Here is a 23,795-nt window from a genome sequence, read left to right as displayed (position 1 = left end):
GAGGAGAGGCGGGGGGGGGGGGGGGGACGGACGACATATACATTGTTATCATTGAAACACAACTGATTATAGAGATCAAAGAAACATTTCATTCATTTGTATTTAGTGAGTTGTATTCTCAGCTCTACTCCAGAGCAGGACAGTGCCAGACAGTGCAGCCAAGTGCAAACAGGCTGGGAAAGAAGTAGACACCAAATAAAACATACTTGTTTTTCCTTGGCAAATTTTTAACTGTATGCCACCCTGCTGCAGAGTATAGGTCATGACTGAGTTGATGGCAAGAAGCAGATTTTGCGAAGAGCTAGAAAGAAGAAATCTCCATGGCCTGGCAGTCTGTGATACTGTTTTTATACACTCATACGAAAAGGAAAGGAATAAGTATGCAAAATAGCATTGAAGACTAAGGTTGTTTTCTTTCATTACAGAACTCTCTACACCAAATGTTGTTACTATGTGCGCATACAGCCACACAGAGGCATCCTCCTTTATTTAACAAAGTTCCTTAGACAAAGCTCTGCTAACTTAAAAGAGTTTCATCCCAGTAAGCATTCCTGGATTAGGCCGCATTAACAATCAAATTTTCAGTGCAATTTTATGAAGTTAATTATAAAACAGTAGACTAAATCATATTATCACTCAGAGAAAGACAAACTATAGAGAAGTTTATAGGGTCTAGTAAACACATGACTGAGGCCCTTTCATACTCTGGCAAATAAATAATAACATAATACATATTTTTTGCTTATTCTGCAAATTAAATCATTCACCTGCATAACACCATCTCTTGTACGGAAACTAAATTTTCCAAGATGACTGTCAATTTCTTGGATGCTCAGTGTTAAGCTAGATGGAATATATCTGCAATGAAAGCAAAATTACCTATAAACATGGAGTATGACAGAAAAAGAAGCCAAACTGAGGATGAAAGGAGAATAGTGATATATTCAGAAATATTTTCAGTTCTTTCCCCCTTTAAATTTAGAAGAGAAGATGGAATTGGCCACTCTAGTCCCTAATTTAGTGATCTTAGGATGTTGCTTTAACTTTTAGAAGTAGTTTTGTAAGAAAAAGAATACATCCCATCATGTTTTGTAGTTGACATTACAATGACTCATTAGCTCCTCCTAGATGACCTTAGTCTGCTTGTTCAGTTTAATCATGTCTTGTTTCAAGTATTGGTTCCTAATGTGGTTTTTATGTGCTGCTGTACTGTCTTCTGGGCTCTGATGTCCATCACTACCCCAATTCCATTAGCAGCTGAAGCTTCATTCCAGGTTGCTTGCAATTGCTAAACTTGTTTGGAACAGCCCAATTTTCACAGCAGGCTCGGGTGTATGCAAGTGAATAGGATGCAAACAACAGCATGGGACTGCAGGTGGTATATGTACAAGTCAGAAGGGAGCCCTGCTGCCCACATTAGCCATAGTGAACGACTGACGGGATGTCCTCCCTGAATCTAATAAGAGAATTCACAAGTTGTTTCCTTTCTTCCTCCTAAACATTGATCTAAAATACACACAAACACACACACAAACTGGTGTTATTTATGTATGCGTATACACACATATTCACCAACTTTTTAAAGAGTAAATCACAGCAACTGTAATATCTGCTTGTTCCAGTCGCTTTCCCCAGAAGAAAAGGGAAAATAATAAATAGCCTTTTCCTTATGCAGAGATTGGGTGACTGAGTTGAAAAACAAAGATCAAAGATATCACTTCATGAAGTGCAGTATAATTCTAGGAGAATAAGCTTTCTCCATGCTCAGAATTAGGAGTTTATTCACAACAGTTTCTGAGGTCCCATTTTGCTACCTATGGGGCTTGGGGCAATCACTTCCAGGCCAGCCCTATTAGGCATCCCTCACTTTGAAAGAAAATGCACTTTACTTCCAAAATTGCCAATGTTCCACACAAATTCGATGTCTCCTCACTTTCACTTCTCAACAGCTTCAAATTAGTATTATTCAGTCCCAGACTCTATCCAAAAAGGAAATAAATCATGCAGCATGTCACATTTTCTGCCTGGATAATTTTATGTATTTTACACTCTGAAGTTTTTGTGGCTTATATGTGAGTCTAAGCAGACTAAAGGCTTGATCCCATCCAAACTAAAGAGATTACACCCTGTGAAACACAAAAAAAGTTCAGTCTACCTGTCAACACAGCTGTCATCTCCCAGGAGAGATGCAATGAACATTGGTGGGAGGTGCTCTGCTTTCTTCCTGTGAGATGCAGATTCGAAGAGCACAGGCCTCAGGTACAAATGGAACTCACCAAAACCTGCTTCCATTGCAAAAAGCCTTATATAACCTAGAAAGAAAAACACATGGATGCATTTGAAAAATTAACTTTCTTCCTGCTGTAAGCAATATACATTTAGAAACCTACATCCATCAGGTTAATTTCAATGAGACATCTGCATTCTACTTAAAACATTTCTTGGCATCTGAAATGGTATGATGGATATGAAGCAAACAAGTGTTGTATCGAGATAGCTGATGGTTGCTTAGTATCACCCATTCGGCTGACACAGACAGCACCTACAAACAAAGGACAATAAGTTGCGAGTCTACAATGGTCATAAGGGCAAATCAAGAGAAATATGCTAAATGTTCCTATTTAGAAAGGACTGCAATTGGCAGAGACGTGAAGAATATTATTTTAGACTAGAAATTGGGAAGAGGACTGACTGCCAGAGAGGAAGATTCAATAGACAAGCAGAACTCGTACACATTATTACTATTAAAACAGTGACTTCATAACTTAAGAAACAGTCATTCTAGAAGCCTCCAGTATGACAAAACCCCAGTACAACCTCCCCAGTATAACAAATTATGAGGACAGTCCATCAGCAGACAGTAGACACATGGTCTAGACGCAACCACTAGCTCAGGAAATCTCTAAAGCATCAAGCGTCAGAAGCTGGACACTGTCCTGCTTTTTATATTCCCTCCCTATGGATCCATCCCTGCACTCCTTCAGATGCAAGACCACAGAAACACTGATCTGGCCTGCGATGGCTCTTCTCATGTAGTATAAGAAGATGTTAAAAAGAAAGAATTTGACTTTTTGATACAGACTGCAAAGGAATAACATACTTCCTTGCTTTCTCCTAACATGTAAGGCAGGTGTTTTACCAGTCAAGAAATCAGGTCACAGAGAAGCTATGTCATGAGAATGTGATAAAGACACAAACAGGACCTAGAAGATGTAGCTCTTTGTCCTTTGAAATCAGGTAACATTCCCTGCCTCCACAGCAAGGGAAAGAAAAGGGGAGGAGACAAAATAATATATGAAAGACACCATAAGCATCAGTCAATAATCATATGGATCACAGCCAAAATCAACTCTAAGGTCTTAAAACAAAGACCTGTGTAATTATTATAAATGTTGCTCTCTTAGTTGACCAGTATAGACATATGAATAGACTGTATAGAACAGACATCAGCACACAAATCAGCTTATTAATAGTGTGCAAAGGGAAAAAATAGCAAAAAAGAGATTAAAAAGGTGGCTGTGTCAAGCAAAAACAGAGAAGCAAAATTCAGACTGCTGCACTGTCTAGCTCTACTATTCTACCAAAGGATGTCCCTTTTCACCAGATGGTAGAAGATGAATACTGAGGAAGTGAGAACTTAGGAACACTGAGAAACAAAGAGAAGCAACAAGGGCTGCAAGGAACAGTACATACAACATAAATGTGTACTTTTAGATGTGAATGACCTTCCACTCTGGGAATGGAGTGACAGGCAAGTAATGGGAGTAATTCTGGCAGGTCCGACCCAAAACTCTGATAGAAGCTATGGTATAAGGTAGAGGAATCCACAAATGTAGGTGCACACACTTCACTTTGCATAGCAGGAAAAAAGATTACTAACCTTTCTGATGTTTCAGTCTCAATCTGAGTCTCTAACAGTTCATATTACAATGAACTGCAAACTTCATCACAACAAAAGAAGATGTAAAAATAGCTCCTTAAAATGTCACATTGAATAAACTATATATGTTTCTACTGGTATTTAGATTGACTTAACCATCTTCTATTAAATGAAGAGAATGTTATGCTTAATGACCTTACATATGCATCATGAAGTCTTACTTTTTGTCATAACTTTCCACTGACTTCCCATCCTGGAAAATGACAATTTACTGCTACTTTTCAGGGATTTGTAAGTATGTCACCTCAGCTGAGTATGTCCTCTTAGCCCTGTTCCCGAAAGAAATGCAGCCATGTGATGATCCGGTCTGCTCATCTGTCTCCTCTGGATAACTTCTAAATCAGTTGGTGAATATTAATGTAATCTGACACAGAAACAGGGCTTTCAAGATAATAAGTTCCTACAGGTTTTATGGAAAAGGCAATTGGATATTGATTTTTCAGCTAAGTGAAAAGTTGCAATATAACCTTACCCCTTATTAATTACCAGAAAATGTATGTGTGTGTATGTATGTATGTGTATGAGTGAAGGAACACAAAGAGTTATCTCAACCAGTGGAAGAAGTTTAACTAGAACCTGTATTTTGTTAGAAAGCTGAGTATCTGAACAAGAAACACAAATTACCAAGAAAGAAGACCTTGCTTCATGGAATTGCTTGGGTTGAAGTAAATTAACCTGTTTGTTAGTTTGCCCAAGAAAGTTCCAGATATCAAATTATAGCTGTTAAAGAAGTTCTTATTTTAATGGAAAAGAGTTGTGACAGAAAATTAGGTTTTCCACCAAACTAAGTTGAATGGTTGTGGCTTAAGTATCTTAAAGATGTCTAGGTTTTCAGCTGCTGAAAATAAATCCTGCTGACTTTTTGATAGGGACTCTAAATTTTCAAGAAGAAAGCTAGACAAAGGGTTAAGACAAAGAAAAAACATGACTGGAATGTCATCTATCCTACACAATCAACTTTGCTATTGCAAGCAATCATGTCCCAGTAATCCTTTTCATAAATGAATCAAGCCCCATTTTAAAACTGTTAAGTTTTCTACCCTTTGCTCTTTCCCTTCTAGAAGTTTGTTGTCTGATTCTTAGAAATCCCCTTTTAATTTCCAGCTTAAATTTATTCACAGTGATTAAATCCATTTGTTCTGCTGCCAAAATTGGCCTTTAGCTTAAATACCTCTTCTCCATTCCCAGTGCTTATCTTCCTGGTGTATTTATAGAGAACAATCTTATCTTCTTTCAGCCTTCATTTTGCTAGGATAAACAATCCAAGATATTTCATTTGCTTTTGTAAAATGCATTCTGTATGTCCCCTCAGCATGCTATTAGATCATCTTTGCTCCCATTTCAATCTGAATTTATCTTGCCTGAACACAAATCTCCAAATTATACTTAATAATCCAGGTGAGGCCTCACCAGAATCACATACACGGCATCAATTCTCCCTCTCTCCACTGATTACAAAACTCATTGCCTGATTCACAGTAAGATATAAAGGCTTTCCCCCTGCCATGGTTGCAATACGCTGGCAGTTTACAATCATCCCATGGCCAGCTATACATCCAGTTCTTTCTCCTCCTCTGTTGCTTCCAACTAATAAGCTCAAAGTTCACAGGAGAATTTTGTATTATTATGCATAACCTCAAGATTTGTGTTATGGATCCTTATATGCTTTCTACTACTCCAGTCCTTAGAACCGTGAGTTCTTCCTGTAAGATATTCCATTTATTTTCCCTATCAGTTTTATCTGCCAGCATTACAATGTCCTGAATTTAATAACACCCTCTTATGTTTTCTACTGATATCATTAATAAAAATGCCAAGTAATATGGAGCTGAACAATAGGAGTTTCACCAATAACCTGCCTCCAAGCCAGCAGTTCAACACTACTCTTTGTAGTGTCCCCATTAGCTCAGTCTTTATTTCTATGTCTTCCTGTACAAATTGTCATCTCCTCCAGCTGATAGCTCCATAAATGCATGATACAGACTTCCCTTTTGTAGATTATTTCATTATCATTGTAAGGATCAGCACAGCCAGAACAATTTTTATGCTTTTCTACCTCTGGTGGTGAACAAAGCTTGTACTTCTTGTGTGCCTTTTCCTATATTGCACTACTCTTCATAAGAAGGCAGTTAAAATAATCATCTGTGTAAAACTCTGCAGAAGGAGGCATCTTTGTGTTCATTCAATCAGTGAATTCCTCCTGCTCCTCCTTTTGACAAAATTTCAGTATTTTCACTGGGAAAGGGCCTCTCCTGTTAACCTTTGAGGAGCAGCGTGACCTCGCCTTTTGAAACTAATGAACGTCTGCAAACCCCAGGTAGACTCCATCTCCATGTAACAAGCAAACATATCTCCCACAACACAGATGCAGGCACTCTTCATCTCTCTCTGTTTTTTTCCAACCATAGTAGGTCGCCTCTTTAAAAGAAGTTACTTTTTCACTACAAACCACACCTCTCTGAGGTCACCCTACCAGTGCTGCTAAAACAGCACAACTGACCCACTAACCTGGCTAACTGCGCACTCTCTGTCACCACCTCTATCAGCTGATGGTGGAGCATGGCAAGCTCCAGGAGCATGGAGAAGGAATCCAGGGTAAAGAGCCGTTTTTCTCCACCTGTCTTTTTTTCTTCATTTTTTCTTCTCCGATAGAGACAAAGCAATCTCTTGCACCAGCACAGGGTCTTTGATCAGTACCTCAGCAAATAACTGCAAAGAAAGGCGGGGGGGGAGAAGGAAACAGAGAAATCGTTTACATACAGATGACAAAGGTCTTTAAATACTTTAGGGGACCATTCTCCTTTTTCTTTTTCTGGAGTAAATCATGACTGGAGTTGCATGGGGTCGCAACTCATGCAAGGTGAGAATTGTGCCTACTCTGACCTATCCTGACCCCTAAAAATACACTGGTGTTTTGCCACTTGCTCCAAAGGTAAAGACACTGACTCTATAAACCTGGGTTTACTCAAAGGACTTAACAAAGCTTATTTTATTTATTTTTTATATCTAACACAAGATATTTGCCTTTTTTATTGTAATCAAAATTCAGAAGGCCTTCAGGTGTATATACCTCTCTAAAGCAGCGGCTCTGTAACTTGATTCACTTATTACTAGCTGAGGCCATTCCTCCTCTAAAGAGTGTGCAGATCCTAGCACATGTGCCACTGTATGTATGATGATCTGAAAATGGGGACAGCAAACTCACATGGTCAGATAACTCAGCAGAGTTGGACCCCTGTTCTACTGGGATGATGGAAGCCTCCAAAAGAGCAGAAAACCCAGGAAAGAAAGATTATCAAAAGCTGCAGCTTGGTAATGTGGAGAGCTGGAAAGAAGATAATGGTCCATTGGCTGTTGTGCTGTGGAAGTGGTGACGGGAACAGCTCCTGGCTCTGTGTGCAGAAAAGGTGCTCCTTGTCTCTAGCTGTCATAGCCCATACAACTGCGCCACCCTGCTCGTGTCAGATGGGATAGATGTGGCCACTGCTATAGCTGAGTGGCTTCACACTTTGCTGCTTATGACCAATGAATCACAGATCATGAGGAAATCTGAACCCAGCCATGCAGTTATTAGTAATAAAAGTCTAGATTTTAACACCTGCCACTCACTACACTTTCACAGCTACACTGCAAAAAAAAAAAAAGTTTGAAAAGACAACACTCCAAAGTTAAGTGTCAGAAGTTGTGCAACTTGATTTTGTCTCTCTTACCCAGTACGTTACAATGTGCTTTTGTAATTCTATGACTCTGGATGGGTGGGACAGGACAACCCATCTTTATGTGCTTCTTCACAGAGCTGCTAAAAGGAGAATAGCATTTTCCCTATTTCCAACAAGGACAAAAGAGGTAATAAGCTTAGACTGTAACAAGGCACATCTGTGCGAGACTTTAAGGAGAACTTGGTAACGGTGAAGCTGGTGAAGCACTACAACAAACTGCTTGGAAAAGTCTGTCACATGATGTGTTTAAGAACAGGACAGCTACTTATCTCATGGGAAGAACCTAAGTATCATCCAGCTGCTCCTGGCTTGGGGTGAGAGAGAAAGATCTCACAGCTTCCCAGGGATCATTTAGTCTTGTAATTCCAGAATTCATTTTTCTTTTTATGGCCTCTCTGGTATTTCTACATAGGAAAACCACCTGTTCCCAAGCTGGCAGCGTCTGTACCTCACCCCTGGGTAATTTTTTTATTATGAAGTTGTGAGATGTTTAGGAAGTCAGATGGGGAATAAAAATTGGATCTTATAAAACCATCCTTAGTGAAGGGTTGGAAAAACATGAAAGAATGAGGGCCAGGGTCACAAAAGGAGCAGTCCAGGAAGGACAGAAATGTTGAATTTAGCACACCAAGTCATAAAGAAAAATAATATGTAATCATGTAAACACTGCATCATCATGTCTATGCAAAAGGAAACTAATTAAATCTGCTCTGGCAAAAGTATATCTCCTAAAATTTAAATGCTAGACTTTTACAACCTCAGTGTCTTCTAAACATTGTCTGCTTGCGTGTGGTTGTCTCATCTGCAGCTTCTGTTGGAGGAAAAGGAATGTGCAAGAAGTAAACACAACAAAATCCTTCCCTTCCCCCTTGGCAACAGCAGTGTGGTAACTTTATGATCCATGCACAGATCTCTGCCACTGACTTCTAGGATTTAAAATTTTAAAAGCAAAGAATCATTTGTGATTTGCTGTGGACAAGAGAGTAGTGGGACACTGCCAGTGGATCTTACTGGCAGCAGAGAGATGCTGGATAAGTAATTTCTGGGTTTTGCTCTAGGCCAGGGAGGGGAGAATCCTAGGAAGCTGTGCCCTTCTGCCTTTAGTTTGTCACTATACTTTCTTACCCACTACTGTCTCCACAGTCTCTTCATCTAACCAGTTCTGTCTCCACGCCTCAAACTTCCCATTTTCATCCCCACTCCCTTGATTAGCAAAGTCCTGCTATCACTGGTTTTGGGCAGCTTGAGCCAATCTCTTTACCAAACCATTCTCAGCCCACCCCCCCACCCCCCCGAGGTGCCTCCTTGCCCCAGCCCCAATTTACTGTGCACTTTTTTCCCCATATATTTTCCTTCCGAAAGGAAGGAACCCACTGGATCTTAGTTCTAGTCCCCGCCTGCCAGCATTTCATCTACCTCAATCTTCATTCCCATTTCCTGGCTGCCATCCCACTCACCAAGCCGGCAGTATTTTCTCCATGCTCCTGCCCATCTCCTGCTCCACCAGCACAGCTGCTGCGTCTCCTCGGGGATCTGCTCGGCCAGCTGCCTCTGCTGCCTCCGGTCAAGGTGAGGCGAGTGACAGTGCAGGCTGACAGCCCCTCGGATTCACTTTCAGTGCTCATACCCAAATCGAACATGGGTCACTTAGACCAGAGCTATTATTGCAGGGACAGTGGAAAGTCCTGCTTTGCCTCAGGTTATAGATATACCATGGCACACAGACACTTCAGATAATGTCGCCCTACTGAACGTGTGGCAATAGTGTGTTTTATTTTAGTTTATGCTGGCCAAACTTGGCAGGAATGAAAGCATAGCATATCACTACCTAATGAGTCTTTCCAGACTTGAAACGTATGCTCCAAAGTGTAGCTGTATTACGTTCTTGTAGAGAAAATAGATAAAATAATTTATTTTCCATTTCTTGCTCCCAGCAACAACTAAGCTGACTAATTAAAAAAAAAAATCAACCTCATAGAGATGTCCAGCATTGATAATTTCATTCACAATAATTAGCATTTATCAAAATTATAACCAACCAAAATCAGAGTTCTACACCAGGAAATGGTGGACATTACAGTAATAACTGGGTCCACCTATAACAAATTTGCTTTAATGTCCAGTCTTTTTTTTTCTCCAGACTGTACACACACACAAACGCAAAACCTGGAGACTTACTGTGATCTCATGTCAGTTTAAGTGTGTCTATTTTCCTTCTCATTAAGCTGATTGTTCCTACTTTATACTGGCATGAGATCAAGAGTTCTACCTTCCTGTGTTAATTTACAGAAAAAAATTCTTGTTTTAAAGGTGGGTGGAATGGATCTTCACCAATCATAAGCAAATAATTGAATTCAGAATCACATAACTAGAACTTTAACCAGCAAGTGTAAATGAACTAGCAAGATCACACACTTGGGCATTCTGCTTTAAAGAGTCATTACTAACAAAAAAAAAAAAAAAGGAACTTACATCTATTTGAATATGAGAACTGTAAAAACTTTCTGGTTTTTTCCATAGTTAGCCACTCATCAACTACTAGCTGAAGCACTTGTTTTTCTAGGTTACTTGCTTTACTGGCTGTTTTTGGTCTGCAGATGCTGTAGAATTCCTGGTAGATATACTCAAGAGCTTTGGGGATCAAGCACACCAGACCAAGAGAAGGGTGAAACTCCAGCAAATAAATGTTCTTCAAAGTAGGACTTGAAAACAACAAAAACAAAGAAAGAATAAATAGCTCGCAAATATTCTTTGATAAATTGTATATATAAAGAAAACTTGCAATTGCTTAATTTGCAAGAATAAATTGCAATGGCATTAGTGCATATCAGAAATCAATCATCAAATCTAAAAATAGAACTGAAGCCTTAATAAACATAATTATGTTGGAACACATCTAAGTAGTCTCATTTGCTAATAAAAGCAGAAAATGTTTAAAATTCTCTTTCATTAGCTGACAGTTGTATTAACTGCATTTTCACGTCTATTATGCCCACCCGTTAAAACTGCACTTGAAAAATAAGCCCTCAGATAACCAATACAAAATCAAAACGTGTGTCAGGGGAGGAATAGGGCCCAGGAGCTGGAGACAGAGGCAGGAAACCAGAAGGGACCAGAGGCAAGGGGCTGTTGGTTTCTGGGTGTATAATTAGCTGCTATGTAAACAGTTCACATAACCCACAGCGCTGCACAGCTGCAGGATGGGGAACGTGTGGCAGGTCTGTACTGCAGGTAAGATATGGATTCCACGTGTGAAAACAGTACACACACATCCAGCTGGACAGTTGTGCTGGAAAGAGCAATAGACTGTGGCCAAAGGGCAGCGAAAGTTGTGAAGCCAGGTCAGGATACTGATGCAGCAAGTCTGAAGTGAGTAGTCTAACCACAGCACCCACTTTCATCACTACTGTTTAATAGTCTACCCATGGGAATATTAGTGTCCCGGTGCACTGCAAGATGCAATTATCAAATCCATTGTCAAGAAAGGGCAATGTAAACGTGAGGGGGGAGGAACGACTTTCTTCTTTGAATGTTTTTCTGGCTATCTAAATAGCATGAGACTAAATAACATGAGACACTCATCTATTGCTTGATTCACCTTAAGACTGTCATTTTTTCAAATAGTCTTATTTTCAGGTACTGGATCCCAAATTTTTACAATCAATTACAGAAAGCAGAACAGAAAGAGGTACTCTCCAGAGAAATAAAACTGTATAATCACTCATTGGCTAGTATTAAGAGAGATAAGGTGCTTAGTAATACATTATAAGGAAGTCCAAATTCACCTATGCCACCTCTTTGACCTTCCCGCCAAATCTTGTGGACATAATCCCGCTGGGCATCTATCTAAAACACAGCAATAAACACAAGGGACATTAGCCAATAAAATTCACACATAGCTAGAAATCAAGGCAAAAACAACTATTCTTTATTTATACATAAGCTGCAAAATTTTCTATTTTTATATATATATATATGAAGTCAGTTATATATGTACCCACTCTAGATGAATTATTCCTGATAAAATTATTTTGAATCTTTCATATTCCTTCAGAACAAAATTTAAGCTCCAATACTGACAAGGCTCCATTTTTATTGCTAGCAATATGGTAGCATTAGTGGCAACAGCAGCACAACAGTAGCCTCTTGTACCAAAACCCAAACTTCTGTTTGTGGACTAAAAGCCAAGTTACAAATGTTAGCTAATTAAACTTCCCAGCTTGCAGCCTCTGAAATCAAAGCTCAGAGAAAGGAAATATCTTGTGGCAGGATACAGAGTAAAGCTGAGGCAGATTTTTAAACCAGAGGAAAAATGTATTTCAAATGCTGTGATTTAATTATTAACACAGGAATTCACAGCTGTCTGAAATATACTGCTTTTCAAAGTGCACTTTAAAGTGCAAGCTTTGTTTATATTCTTTTTTAATTCTCTTTTCTCTTACTATAAACAGGGCTAGTTCCTTATCCACTGCATTACAGAACAAATATAGATTATAATTTTATTTACCTTCCATGCCTCTCAACTGTTATTTCTAATTGTCTCAAACGGTAGCAGATGTGGCTTTAACACGACATATGAAGCTCTGCATCTTTCCAACATTTTCTTTCTGATATTGATGAAATTATAGCTTTCTGCTCTTGAGCTTCATGCTTTCAATTTACAAAGCAGCCATAGACTTCATTGTTAAATTAGTATTGACCTATCTTAACACTGTAAACACATGCAGGCTATAATCAAAGCTTCCCATTCTGGATTTCATCTCCTACTTCCCCAAGATGAATATACTGTAAATTCAACCTCCTTGTTGGTTTAATATGCCCCTCAGCACTTGGAGGTGAAGTTGTAAACAGATGCGTTCATCTTTGTGGGTGTTGACAAAATATTTAAGGTTGAGATCAAACCATGGACATTTATGCATGATGTCAGTTATTGGTTGGGCAAAGCAAATCTTTCCTCTGGGTCCAAAGCATGTTGGTAAGATTCAGAGTAAACATCTAGAAGCTGAAGAGATATTCAAAAGCATATTTAGAAATTTTTATTCACCCAAATATTCATTCTTTGTTGGGGAAAGATTTCTGAACATGGAGTTTGCCACCTGTATCAAACCAACAGTGACCCAGTATGGCATCTTGTTTCTGGCACAGGATGTTACTTGATGCTTCATCAGAAGGCTCGAGAACAGAACTGACCATATAAGAAATTTCTTCCAAATCTTGCATAATTAACATGTTTTTTTTTCCACTGAAGCATGAAGATTTTTATTCTTCACATTTTTCCCTTCAAAAAGTAAAAAGACAATGTACTTACTACTTTAAAAACACCTACTTCTTTCCACTCTAATCTATTCTCTATTTCTTTTCCAGCACACACACTGGTTTTGTATCTTTGAAAAACTCCATTTCCCCAAACTGAAAGCTGCAGACTCATCCAAGACTCTCTGTTATCTCATTTGGCCATGACTGTCACAGTTACTTTACATTTTTTGGAGAAACTCCAAAGAAATCAAAGATGTAATTAAAGATGTACAAAGGTGCATGCCCTCTTCAGGCTCCTCTACCAAGAATAGCTGTAAAGTTTCATTTAAGTAAAAATTTTAATTACAAATACCCACAGCTTAGGACAGAAAAAGAAATGTGCCAAGCATGACAGCATGTGAACTCTCCAGATGACATTGTAGTACTTCTTGGTCAGATGGCAATAATGGGATTGAAAATATTAATTGCCTTGCTTCTGGACAAATAGGCCATCTCAATATGAAATGATCTACATCTGGCTATTTTACATTGACACAGAAGTGGAAAAGCATCCATGTTACTTTCCATACTGAGACCAGAAGACTGTGGAAGAGGAAGATGCAGAAGGGCTTAGGAGGTAACTCGGTAGCTGAGAATTCAGATTTCAATGGAAAGAGTAAAGTTCTCTGATTTAGACCTGCCTGACCTGAACTGTTCCAGAGGAAGCTAAAACACTGCTTAAGCCATAGGCCTAAACAAGTTTCATATTGGCTAAGCTAAGCTGTCTCAGCTGCTGGACAAAGAGCTATTGTTTCCTCACTCAGAAAGAACTCAATGCCAGCTGGAACCAAAGCTAGTGAGACCCACTTCCATTTAATTTCAGCTAAAAGCAAAAGACCTTCAGCAACAGCACATCTGTACATTTAATCCTGCCTAGAGAGCTGGGTTGTGAGAGCAGTTCGAGAATATACTCTTTGATGGTTTTGGAAGGGAATTAGTGCATTGTTGCTGTAGAAGTTTCATTCTTCTCTACTGGGAGTTTTTCTTCGAAAAAGAAAGCACATTTCCTTATACGGAAGGCCCGTGACAATAATAAAAGGTAGATTCACAGAGGTAGTATGATCATACAGCAATGGAAAGCGAAGTCTATTGGTGTGAGAGCAGAAAACTAGTGAACTAGGCAATTAGTATTTTATATAGCTCCATCACACAAAGCTCCTCTATGAAAATGGGAGAGTGGCCTTAGGAGATTTCCTAAACTACATACAACTATTTTAGTTTAAAAGGTTTTCTATTTAAAGCCTCTTCAGTGGTACACAGGAGATTCCCTAGCACCCTCTAGCATTCCTATTTTCAGAGCTGCCCTGTGTTACTCCAGGACTGTGAACAAAACATTTCAAGTGTGTGAAGGCGACCTCAGTTAGTGCCATTTCTCCCTGCTTCTGAAGTGGACTACCTGCTCCTTTCCACTTCCTGACACTCACAGCATCGTCCTTGGGACTGGCGAGTCCCGTAGTCAGAAATACACTTCCAAGATCCTCTGGGTCCCTTCCTCTGAACTTGTCTAATTTTCATCTTTGAAGATTGAGGTCTTTGGGCAGAAACCCTGTATATTTTCATGTCCCATGGCAAAATACAGACACCTGACTAGATTCAGAGAGAGGAAGCGGAAAGCCCGCGGGATATGCAGCAGCCCTTGTGAATGGTAAAGGTACGAATCACTTAATACGCATTTTTAGTGTTGGTTTGTTTGTTGGGTTTTTTAACTCCATACTAAATCATGGCATTTTTTGCTCAGAGTAACTAATCTATAATACATATAGAATCATAGCTATAGGTTTTATTAATAAATGGATTATTTTTTATGCTGTAACATACAAAACATCTCTCTGGTTCCCGCTGACAAAGGATAATCCAAATGATGCACCTAGCCAGCTGCAGGCTGAGTTTCTCTTCCATGGGCTTCACAAAGATGCAATGACTACAATTCTGACAACAACCATTAAAAGTTTCCTGCACTAGCCCCAGAAAGCAGGGACAGCCAGGACCACAGAAAAAAATTTGCATCTTCAACTTCCTGGTGGCCCAGGCTCCTCAGGGCTGCACCTGATTCTTCCTAGTCTGCATTTGCTCCATTCCTTGGCATGCAAGGAGGGACACAATGTGTGCTGCAGTTTTGCTCTGGAGTTGGCCTTGTCTTTCCCAATTATCCTTCCCAATTATCCAGTGGTGGGTGACTCTCCCTAAGGCCTTGCAGAAGTGCTTCCAGCCCCTGGCACAGCAGCTACCAGAGGCTGCTGTCCGACAGCAAGAGCATTTCTGCTCCCTTGTTGCAAAAGCCACTACCTGAGGTCCTCTGGACCCAACTCACAGCACCCAGCAGCTCCAACCCTCTGCACCCAGCCCAGCACCAGGCACCCAATGCATCTGACGCCTGTACCACCACCCACAGTTGCTGGCTCTGACATCCGTATGTATAGACCTTGGGAAATGCTGTTTAAAAGGAACCTTACGCAACCTGAAGTGAACTGACTGCAAATTACCATTTTCAGTCCAAGAAAAGTATCTGTACCTGGCATTTTTTTTCCAATAGAGCAGTTTCACAGGTCCAGAGGTCAAGCAGCACAGCAAATTGATCCACAGAGGCATGTGCCCAGCGAAGAATATTGCTGCTACTGAATTGCTCACAAGTTACATTGCCTAAGACAAAAAAATTAAGTAGAGAACAAGCAGATGCCAGTATCAGAGGGATTTGCACACACCTAGAGTCCCAGGGCTTGTGGTAATTCTTTTTACTTACAGCACGGGGTTGTGGTTTTTGCTTGCCATGGAACCCCAGGCGAGGAAAAGATTTCAGTCCCATAAGCTTTGGAAGGCCCCAGAGTATTCTGCAAGGCAAAGAACAAGCACACCAGGCATTTGGTTATCTCTTCCATCATCTTTTAACAACTATTCCCTGAGATAAAGGGCAATGGCTGGAGTTCAAAAGGCCTGCATCAAGAGATAAAGTCAGAGAAAGCACAAGAAAACTAGGGGAGGAAAGAGAAGAGAAGCTTAATTTTTCACAGCACCAAATCATGTTGGGATTGTCTTCACCACCTCACCTTCACTCTCAGATCAAAGGAAAATGGCATGGACTACTCAAAGATAAATTTTACAGAGATATAGCAGGGCAGAGTGCAGACCCAGGGGAGGGCTTTCTTTTCAGATGGCTTGCTGTTGGAAAAGCCAGTCTTCATAATTTAAAAATTACTGTGAAGGAAGGAAAAAAAATTACTACAAATGTTTCTACACTAGCAGCCCATGAGAAATCCTTAAAGAAATAATGCTTTCAGATTCTTGTTTGTGATACTGTCTAAATTAGAGCTAATTTTGACAACAGATGATAAATCAAGTAGAGTAAATCTGAAATGTTTAGAGCTGCAGAGTTAAAAATCAGCCATGGAGTAAATAAAAGAGGCTTCAGCAGCTACTCTTCAGCTCCAGACTTTAAGTGTCTTATTTTTCAAAAGCTGAACAAGAGAGTAATTTGAAGTCCATGATCACTGGAGAAGTCAGCATTAAAAGTGTTTGGGTTCATGGCACACAGAAAGAGATCATAACAAGAAGGAGCATAAGGAGCTAGGACAGGTTGTACATGATCAGTGCTCAAGCATGCTGTGTGAGGGTGAAAATGAAGTGACCTGTAAACACAGGAACTGCTATACCAGAGTACCCAGCCTCATTCAGTAGTCTGCCTTCTGTCGTGACAGAATCACAGAACAGTTGAGGTTGGAAGGGACCTCTGGAGGTCATCCAGCCCAAACCCCTGCTCCCAAACAGGGTCACCTAGGGTGGGTTGCCCAGGACTATGTCCAGTCAAGTTTTGAATATCTCCACAGATGAAGACTCCACAACCTGTCTGGGCAACCTGTGCCAGTGTTTGAGAATCCTCACAGTAAAAATGTGTTTTCTTGTGTTCAGATGGAATTTCATGTGTTTCAGTCTGTGCCCCTTGCCTCTGGTCCTGTCAGTGGGGACCACCGAGAAGAGTCTGGCTCCCTCGCCTTCATTCCCTCCCACCAGGTATGTATACACACACTGATTAGATCCTCCTGAGCCTTCTCCAGGCAGAACAATCCCAGCTCTGTCAGCCTCCCCTCATATGAAAGATGCTCCAGAAGAAGGTCCCCAGTGAGGACCTTCAGGTGACTTCAAAGAAGGTCCAAGCAGGCATTTAGGCATTCACAGGTTTGTAAAGTTTTTTGGTCATCTTAATCCTCAGCTATGCCCTGCATTCTTTGTCAGAACATTAAATTTTAGGGAAGCATGCTAAAACATCGAAAACATTGCCCTATCAATATAGAAAGTAATTCCAGTGATTTAAGAAATATTTTGTGCAATTCTCTGAATATCATACGTGTTTGTGCCATTTATTCACTGTTTTCTAATGGCCCTCCCCCCATGCTTTCTACAGTTACAAGCTTCTTCCTCCTCACTATTCTAGAACTACAGCTGCTCTTTTTAGAAATCTGTAATATAGTCTGTCTCAACTCAGTTCCTACTATTAAAAAAAGCAGCAGGAAAAAAGGAAGTCTGGAACATCAAATATTTTGCAGCTTCTTATTTACAACTGAGAAAGGTTTAAAAGTGGTGGGAGGTAAATTTAGTTCTGCAGAAAAACAATCCAATACATTAATTAAAAGACATTCAGAAACAATTAACATTTTTCTTTTCTGACTCTCTCTGTGCCTTAAAGATTTGCTTGCTCATTATATTACTTAACTACATCAGTAAATGTCCCTTCTGTGTTATTTTCCAGTCCAGGACAACTTTGGTGTCTGTGACCCTGAATAAGTGCAAAACTGTGACATTAACAACATGTGACAAGGAATTCCACAGGCTCAGTTAGGTCTTTGCAACACATTCATCACTTAGCTAACTAGGAGGATAAAGAAAGGTCCCAAAAATCCAGTTGGAACTTGGTCCTGCGGAAGTACAGCAATGATTCAAGAAGCCGTAAGATCAGCCTACCTTGAAAACAGCAAACCAAATTATCACAGTGTTTTGGACCTGTAGATATCTTACTTTTATCTTTCTCAGTGTACTGGCTGGCCACAAGCAGCAGCTGGTACTTAACCTCCTTCAGGTCCTCTAAAGCCACATCATATATTATGTAAACCCCTCGCTGGTCCTGTGTGTGAATATATCCATCTTCACTAGTGTGAAAGTCGTCATGGTTTTCCACCTCTGCAAACTCCATGAACTGAGCACTGTGGACCTATGCTGTGAAAAAGAAACACAGAGACACAAGCAGTCAGTTCTGCAAGGATTGCAATTCTGTACAATCAATGTATCTAAGGTTGGACCAGGCCTAGAAACGTGGTATTTAGTCATTAGCAAAGAACAAAAAAATAAAATATTGCCAAAATATTATTTTTTACAGGTAACACCCTACACTGTGGCTTCATTTATACTACCATGGAGTAAGACAAACTGTACAAAATTTCTGTTGTGCCTAGTTTTTCCTTCAGGCATATAAATCCACAAAAGAGCACCAAGAAGGCATCAAAACGAGATTAGCTCTTGAACTAAGGTAGAACATTTTTCCCTTTTTTCTAATTTTGCTCAAATTTGGAAAAGTGTCTTAAATTCTGATCTTCAAATATGAAGGCAACATATTTTTAAAGCCTTCTTGGGTAACTTACACTTGCAAGATTTGGAGATAAGCTCACACACACAAAGACTTTAGCACTAATTAAAAGGAACACCCATTGACTGATGTCCCAAATTGCTGTGACTGCAGCACTTGTTCAATAGAATACTTTTCTAAAAAAATTTCTGCATCTTTAAAAGAGAATCATCTACCTTGGCAGTGAGTCACTAGTTAGCTTGGTAACACCCCGGGCAAGAATCCAGTACTGCATTCAGCAGAAGTGACATTAACATTCAAAATATTCTGTTTCTTGACTAGGAGTGCCACAAAGGGAATTACAGACATCTATGCTTAGGTGTATAATTACAGAAGTTAACCTCCCAGTGTAAACAAACACTTGGGATAGGGGTATAGCAATAGAAGCCTTTAAAAATGGTTCTTCTTGTAAGAAGGTAGCAAGTAAATACAAGCTCCTCATTTTCCACTGTTTGTCTTTACTATTTCCTGGTATGTAATGCACCTTTGTTCTCACTTCAGTGCAAAATAATGGTACACAATGTATTGGGACTCCCTCCTTTCACCTGGATGTTTCAAATTCTATTAAAAGGAAGGATGGAGGAAAGGAAAAGGTATTTGTTTTAGTCATGGAAATCTTGGTCAGATTTAAAAGTACTGGGAAGAACAGCTTGCCAGCTTCATAGATCTATGCTGGATCAGAATTCATTCTTTACCATAAAGTTAATGAGGCAGCCCTGCAAAATGTGCACCTAATTTGAACATAACATTGGATCAGCCTGGTCAAAGATTTTTCTCCCTTTTTCAATATGGTGTTCTGCACTCTCTGTTCTTTCCTTACTTTTCTGAAAAGACTCTTTGTGTCACAGCTCTTAGTAACAGGATGCAGAATTTGCTAAAGGTTAAATCAAAGCCCTTTACAGAAGAATAAATTTTATTTGATTTAGGTAAATAACTGAGCAAATACTGGGCCGACTTCACTATAGTGTTATCAATTAATAGGTGTAATATGATTGAAATAACCAGGGAGCTTCTAAAGTCCTGTGTACAGCCCACATCAGTTAATGTTTAAAACAAGCAAACAATAACTAGACATGATTTAGGGTTTAGGAACTATTAGACAATGGGGCTTTATGTTTATGCTTATGTCAGAAAAGGTAATGGATTGTGGTCTGGTCAATAAACCTTGAAGAACCACTTGGAACTGCCAAGATTAGGGAAGAAGTAGGCAAAAGGTAGTTCCTACAGGGGGAGATTGCAACCACTGACTCATTGACCACCTACTCCAGTGATACCACCTACTCAAAAGAAGACAATCAAGGAAGAAGACAGAGTCTGCGCACTAATTTACATGAGGGGTGAAGAAGAAAGAACCAATCTTTAAGGAAAATAACAATGAATATGTATTAGTTAAGCGTATAAATGTGAGGATTTTTGAGACAAGGGTGTGCTGTCTTGAGACAGGCACCCATTCATGCACACCAATGAAATTAATTTGAAAATACCTCGATTCTGTGTGTTACTGGCTTGCACACTGGATAAATGAACCCCGTTTGTGGGACAAAAGGAGAACATCAACATTTTAAGCAACATGACTGTAAGATGACTGTAAGCAATGCTGTCGGTGCCCTTTGTTTTGTATCCACACAATGATGTAATTCCCCTTTTTTTGTCCTGAAGCAGAAGTATGTCAGAGAACGGAATGTGATGGCAGGGGGGAATCCACATTGTATGGATTTTTATTATTTTAATTTCTCTTTTAAGAAAGGGCCTTCCGCCAGACCCAGAAAGACTAACAGCTTTCATAGGTCGGCACCTCCACGGTCCCTGGAGGAGTGCCTATTTTCTAGCACGGAAAGGATGCCAGCTAACAAATCCTACTGCCTGAACAGAGTCCTGGCTCAGGGGTGTACAACATTCTTCTCACACACACCTCCCAAATCTTCACATGCCACAAGAACTTCAAGTATGTTACTATTTCAGGATTATCACTCCTCCGGTATCCGATTCTGGCATGATGTTGCCATCGCAAACTTCTGAAACAAGGGTGTACTGGGGATGGCTGAGTTTGGCCTGGTATCAGTGTTGAAGAGTGTGTTGGCAACATAGCACCCATTTTTAAAAGAACTGAAATGTTTTCTCCTCCTTCTTTACCGCATCTCAGGCTTACTCAAGGCTTTGAAGGATATCAGTATTCCTTCATCCTTGAAGAGCCAAAGCTACTGTGTTCCTGTAAGTTTTGTCATCTTTTCTTCCCTTTTTCAGCTCTTTGACAGGTATATTTAACACTGGGGGTTTGGTTGGTTGGTTGGTTGGTTTTTGGCTTAGGCCAAGCCATAGCAAACAGCAGCACTTTTTCTGCTACTACTTTTCCAAAGATTTTTGAAGGTCCAAATAAGTTTCAGCTGATTTTCCTTTACCCAGTACTGGCGGATACTGCTGATACATGCAAAGATCCTAATAGGTAAGTTACAGTTTGCTAAAGTTCAGCAAAACTCTTGGGGTTTAGTGGAACCACATGTAATCTAATTTATTATCTCATTGTTTCAGCAATAAAGGGCCATCTGCATTTCTATTCCATGCTTTACTTCAGCTTTGTTTTTAACGTCTTGTTTAATCATTCTGTTATTTCGTCTATGAAGCTCAGATCTAAATAGCAGATGAATGAAGCTTATGATGGTAATATACTACTGTTCCTCAAATATTAGATAACTAGATACTGAAGACCAAAATGAGATAGAGCACTTCTGAGTTGCTTTTTAATACCAGTAAGGGTCTATCTACTCCATGGCAAAATGAATGGCTCAGGTGAACTCTATAAGATGGTAGGTCTTGCGCCCTTCTCTGTATGTTATTAGCCCACCGTACCCAAGATCAGGGATCATCCCTCCCTCTCCTATCCCACTCATATAAGAGAAATGTGGTGTGTTCAAGGGGCTTCGTTTGGAGAGAAGAGTTTAACCCTCCTCTCCCTGCGCCTTAACACCAGCAGCGCTGCACTCCTGGGGCAGTGCTGCCATATCTCCCCACCGTGGGACCACCTTGGGCCTAAGGAGTGAAAGAGGGCTGCACCAGCACAGCCAGTTAGACCAGTTAGAGCCTAGTTAGACCACTAACTAAGGGCTAAAGGCCCCCTATCTGTCCCAGGTAAATCTGTATTTTCCTTAGCACTGTTGTCAATCAATTGTCAATGGTTGGGCAGTACCGCTCCAGGCCCAGGCTGTGTCTTGCTCCCCTGTGCAGACCCACGGTTACATCCCTTGTGGCAGAGGTTTTCAGTGGAGAAAGAAGATGGGGAGGACAAGTCACAGCCTCTTTTCATTCCTCCACTCTGGCTAGCCCACTTCTCAACTGCAAGGAGGAGGTGTACACCCTGCCTAGTCCCCAGGAGAGAGGGGTTGTGCTTTCCCAGAGCACTGGGACTGTGGACTCCTACAGTTCTACACCATTCCCACTCTGTTGTTAAAGCATGGGTTAAAACAGAGGATTTAAACACTCTGCAACAGGAATGCTGCCTTGCTTGCTAAGTACCACTCACACAGGTAACTCTACATAAACAATGTCACTCCCTCCCTTCCTTCAAAAGGAAAGAGAACTTGAAAATAACCATAAGGAGATTTTTCTAGAGATATTTCAGTATAAGTCTTAAAACAATAGCTCTCTTCTCTCAGTTTCTCCAGAAACAGGCCACCCACAGAAATATTTAAATAATATTCTTGCAGAAAGTTGTAAGGGTGAGTTTCAGGGTTTGGCATAATTGGGACAACATCCTGGATTCTCCACCAAGTTGATCTCACGGGTATCCTTCTGAACTGCCTGTTTCTGCAGCCCCGAGCACAGTAAGGCCAGAGGAGTGGCCACTGCAGATTCAGGGCTCCATACTCTGAAATTTGGACACCAGATTTCCAAGATTCTTGCTGACTTTAAAAGCTACACTCCAAATTTCTCAAGCATACAAACCAAGGATGGCAACATTTGCACTGTTGACCTTTCTCAAAGAATATACATTAATAAATGCAGTATCTGTAGGACTTGTGGTTTTGAAGGAAAGCTGATAATTTCTCACCATTTCTTAAAACTCTTGAACAGGGAAACACATCAATATTAAAAATATCTGAATTCTTGTCAAAAGTACTTCTTAATTTGTCCCAGTTTTCTTGGACCACATCAGGATATTTCTCATCAGCCACATTCATTCTGTGAGAAATAGGCAAATGCTGGAGAACCTGGAGTTAAGAACATATCTGTTATTATTCTCTCAGTCATTTAGAAAGCATACAAAGTATTCAGTTGCAAATTTAGTAAGAAAATAAAACACAAAAGAGAAAAAGCAAACCATAGTTATCCATTGTGTATAATTCCAGAAGTTTATTTACTGTCAATGACTTGTAGCACTCACATAATAAAATCATTAAAGAAACTAGATAAAATAAGGAAGTATTCAGATTTGTTTTCAAAAAGTGATGCTTAAAAAACAAATATTCCTGAAGTCAACAGACTGCTCATTGAGATGACTCAGCCCCTTGAGGGTGTCCTGCTCTATCAAAACATTATCACAGTAATAATACAGAAAAAACATCTCTCCAAGCTTTCTCCTTCTCATCCTGGATCTCCTCAAATCCAAGCAGCCCAACACTATCTACACTGCACCCAGGGAGCTCATTATTCCACTTACCTGAATTCAGCTTTATCATTGTAGTATTTTCTTTCTAGTAAAATCAGTCTGCTAGAAGAATTGAAAGTCATAGGTACGTAGTCTAGCAGCAGAGGCAAGGTTGCTGCTGTGTGCTCCCTTCTCAGGCAGCTCTCTAACTCCCTCTGCACGACATCAGCCTGAATAACAAGAGGTTTTGCTTCTGTCCCCTGCAAACGGAGCACGTGTTGAACACATCTCGTTTTCAGGATACAAAAACAAACAAACAAACAAAAAGGTGGTAAATACAGAAAAATGTTGAGGCTTTGAATTTAATCGGGAGTTGTTGCATAAACAAACGCTCCAGAGCCGGGTCCACATTATTATTTGAATAAATGAAAGGTTGTGCTCTTTTACTAATGTGCAAACAACATTACGAGGCTTCCCATTCTGTCTTTACAGGCCCAGATTCCAAAAAACATATCATTTTCCCTGATTTTAATTTTCAGTTGCTACTTGGTAAAGAGCAAAGAGAATTCTTTTAAGCCAGTGTACATTTTAGCTACCTACCTGTAAGCCTTTCTTCAGTATTACCTCCCTTTCTTTTCTGAAATAAGA

At 40.0% G+C, this 23,795-nt stretch overlaps 1 protein-coding gene across 1 annotated transcript in view; it reads right to left on the bottom strand.

Moving 5' to 3' along the window:
* Positions 1-22,684, bottom strand: part of LOC104835462 (transmembrane protein FLJ37396) — a 24,261-nt gene extending 1,577 nt beyond the window's left edge. Inside the window, 12 exon segments of the mRNA XM_010573457.1 lie at positions 768-858; positions 2,156-2,312; positions 6,441-6,580; positions 7,011-7,120; positions 10,132-10,173; positions 10,175-10,361; positions 11,381-11,501; positions 12,458-12,604; positions 12,607-12,661; positions 15,467-15,594; positions 17,962-18,154; positions 22,611-22,684. Of these exon segments, the coding sequence (XP_010571759.1) occupies positions 768-858; positions 2,156-2,312; positions 6,441-6,580; positions 7,011-7,120; positions 10,132-10,173; positions 10,175-10,361; positions 11,381-11,501; positions 12,458-12,604; positions 12,607-12,661; positions 15,467-15,594; positions 17,962-18,154; positions 22,611-22,613 (1,374 nt within the window). The 5' untranslated portion in view covers positions 22,614-22,684.
* Between the last annotated feature and the right edge of the window lie 1,111 nt (positions 22,685-23,795).

The sequence above is a fragment of the Haliaeetus leucocephalus genome, unplaced genomic scaffold (genome assembly GCF_000737465.1).
Source record: "Haliaeetus leucocephalus isolate CR32 unplaced genomic scaffold, Haliaeetus_leucocephalus-4.0 Scaffold384, whole genome shotgun sequence".
NCBI lineage: Eukaryota > Metazoa > Chordata > Aves > Accipitriformes > Accipitridae > Haliaeetus > Haliaeetus leucocephalus.
This window is presented reverse-complemented; position numbering and strand designations above follow the sequence as displayed.